At 47.2% G+C, this 2,409-nt stretch overlaps 1 protein-coding gene across 1 annotated transcript; it reads right to left on the bottom strand.

Moving 5' to 3' along the window:
- Nucleotides 1–440: 440 nt before the first annotated feature.
- On the bottom strand, nt 441–1,703 carry LOC114313435 (uncharacterized). The gene has a single exon (XM_028259822.2). The coding sequence runs from the start codon at nt 1,701–1,703 to the stop codon at nt 441–443; it is 1,263 nt and encodes a 420-aa protein (XP_028115623.2).
- Nucleotides 1,704–2,409: the final 706 nt, after the last annotated feature.

Raw genomic sequence — 2,409 nt, 5'->3', positions numbered from 1 at the left:
ATCTTAAGATTGGCCGCATTCCGTGCTCTGGGAGCTTTGGTTTCTAAGTCTTCCAGGTGGTATGCCCTTTTGCCTACAAGGCCAGTGATCTTGTATGGCCCCTTCCAATTTGCTCGTAATTTTTCTTTGCTAGGGATCATTGCGTTGCCCATTACCTTCCTTAAGACCCAGTCTCCGACCTTGAATAGCCTAGGATGCACGGTCTTGTTGAATTTCTTGTAGAGCTCTTGTTGGTAAGTTGTTATTTGGATTAGAGCCCATTTCCTTCTTTCTTCGGCTAGGTCAAGCTCCAGGGCAATAGCTTCATTGTTCGAGTCTGGTTGGAAACTTTCAGATCGGATGGTTGGCATACCAAACTCCAATGGTACGACTGCCTCCATGCCGTAAGCCTATGCAAATGGAGTTTCCCCGGTTAAGCGCCTTGGTGTAATGCGGTATGCCTAGAGCAAATTGGGAAGTTCCTCAGCCCACTTTCCATTGGCCTTCTCCAATCGCTTTTTCAGACCGTCCAAGATGGTTTTGTTTGAAGCTTCGGCTTGGCCATTGGATTGCGGGTAGGCTGGTGTAGAATTGTAGAAGTCAATCTTTAACTCCTCGCAAAACCCGCGAAAAAGTTTTCCGTCGAATTGAGTGCTATTATCCGAAATGAGAGTTTTTGGGATGCCGAAGTGGGTGATGACATTCGGCCAGACAAATTTTTTAACATCTTTTTCCTTGATAGTGGGCAATGGCTCGGCCTCCACCCACTTGGCGATGTAGTCGGTAGCAGAACTGAAAAATTTGCGGTTGCCTAGAACTGCTGGAAGAGGTCCTACAATGTCTTGCCCCCGAAGAGCAAATGGCCAAGGACTTGTAAGCAGGAGCAACTCTTTGTCTGGTTGGTGAATCTGGTGAGCGAGTTTTTGACATTTTTCGCATTTGCAAACATATTTGTACGCGCCTGCATGTACGGCCACCAATAACCCCTGGGAATTTGCTCGGTAAGCCAAAGATCTATCCCCAATATGGCTTCCGTAGATGCCATCATGAATCTTGAAGACGAAAGCTTCAACCTTGCTGGGGTGGACACACTTCAGGTATGTCCCAGTGAAAGATTTCTTGCATAAGGTGCCAGATGGAGATAGCCAAAACCGCTTTGACCTGGCTCTCATCTTGTTGGGCTCTTTCTTTTCAGTGCGTAGAATTCGATCCTTTAGGAAGGTGATAATAGGATCCATCCAGGATGGTCCCAAGTCGGTGCAGAGTACTTCAAGAACCTCCGGTTGCTTAATGCTCGGACAGGGTAAGAATTCTATCATCAAAGGATTGGGAAAAGTTGTTTGCATAGATGCTAGGCCGGCCAATTCGTCGGCTGCATTATTTTTTTCGCGGTTAATTTGTTCCATTCTTATTGCGGAAAACTTTTTGATGTCTGCACGTTCCAGTACTTGACACTTAGCCATCCTTTCATCCCTGGCCTTATATTCCCTGGAGACCTGATTGACAACCAGCTTGGAGTCGCTGAATACCATAAGTTCTGATGCCTTCATTCTTAAAGCGCTCTTCAATCCGGTAAGGAGGGCTTCATATTCCGCCTCATTGTTGGATGCTTGGAACCCGAGTGTAATCACATGCTTGATAGTCAGCCCATCCGAGGATGTCAACACGACCCCTAGCCCGTTGCCATGTCTATTGGAGGCCCCATCGATGGAGAGTTTCCACATCTCGCCAATGAACAACTTCTAGTAGTCGAAGGGATTTTGAGAGTTCCTCCACTTCAAGGTACTGGTCGGCTCATTTTGGTCTCTTTCTACATCTCCGTCAAGCTTGTATTTTGGTAAATCGGCCGGTTCTTCCATTTCTTGCTTAGCTTTATCTTGCCGTTTTGCTACTTGTTGTCCATCACTTATTTCTACTATCCGAGCCATGGATTGTGCCAGCTCCGTGCTAGCCAAATCAACAGGGTAAAGAGGGTGTGTTCCAGGGACAAATTTTGCCACGAAGTCGGCAAGAGCTTGAGCTTTGATAGTAGCACGCGGCTGGAACTTGATATCGTATTGCCCTAATTCCACGGGCCACTTCTGTCGGTGAAATCTGCCTTTTCAAAGAGTAGCTTGAGTGGAAATTCGATTAGCACGACTATCCTGTGGGCATGAAAATAGTGCGCCAGCATTCTGGAAACCATCATGAGAGCCAGAGGCAGTTTTTCTAGTGGCAGATATCTTGATTCGGCCGCAAGCAGTGTCTTGCTAATGTAGAAGATCGGGAGGTGCTGAATTCCCTCAGCGTGGATGAGGACGGCGCTCACCGCATGCTGAGAAACTGCCACGTAGAGATACAGTTCTTCGCCGGGTTTTGGTGTAACCAAGATTGGGGGCAAGGAAAGGTATACTTTTAGATCCACCAGTGCATGGTCGCACTTGTCATCCC

Source organism: Camellia sinensis, chromosome 9 (assembly GCF_055761805.1).
Source record: "Camellia sinensis isolate YWXY chromosome 9, ASM5576180v1, whole genome shotgun sequence".
NCBI lineage: Eukaryota > Viridiplantae > Streptophyta > Magnoliopsida > Ericales > Theaceae > Camellia > Camellia sinensis.
This window is presented reverse-complemented; position numbering and strand designations above follow the sequence as displayed.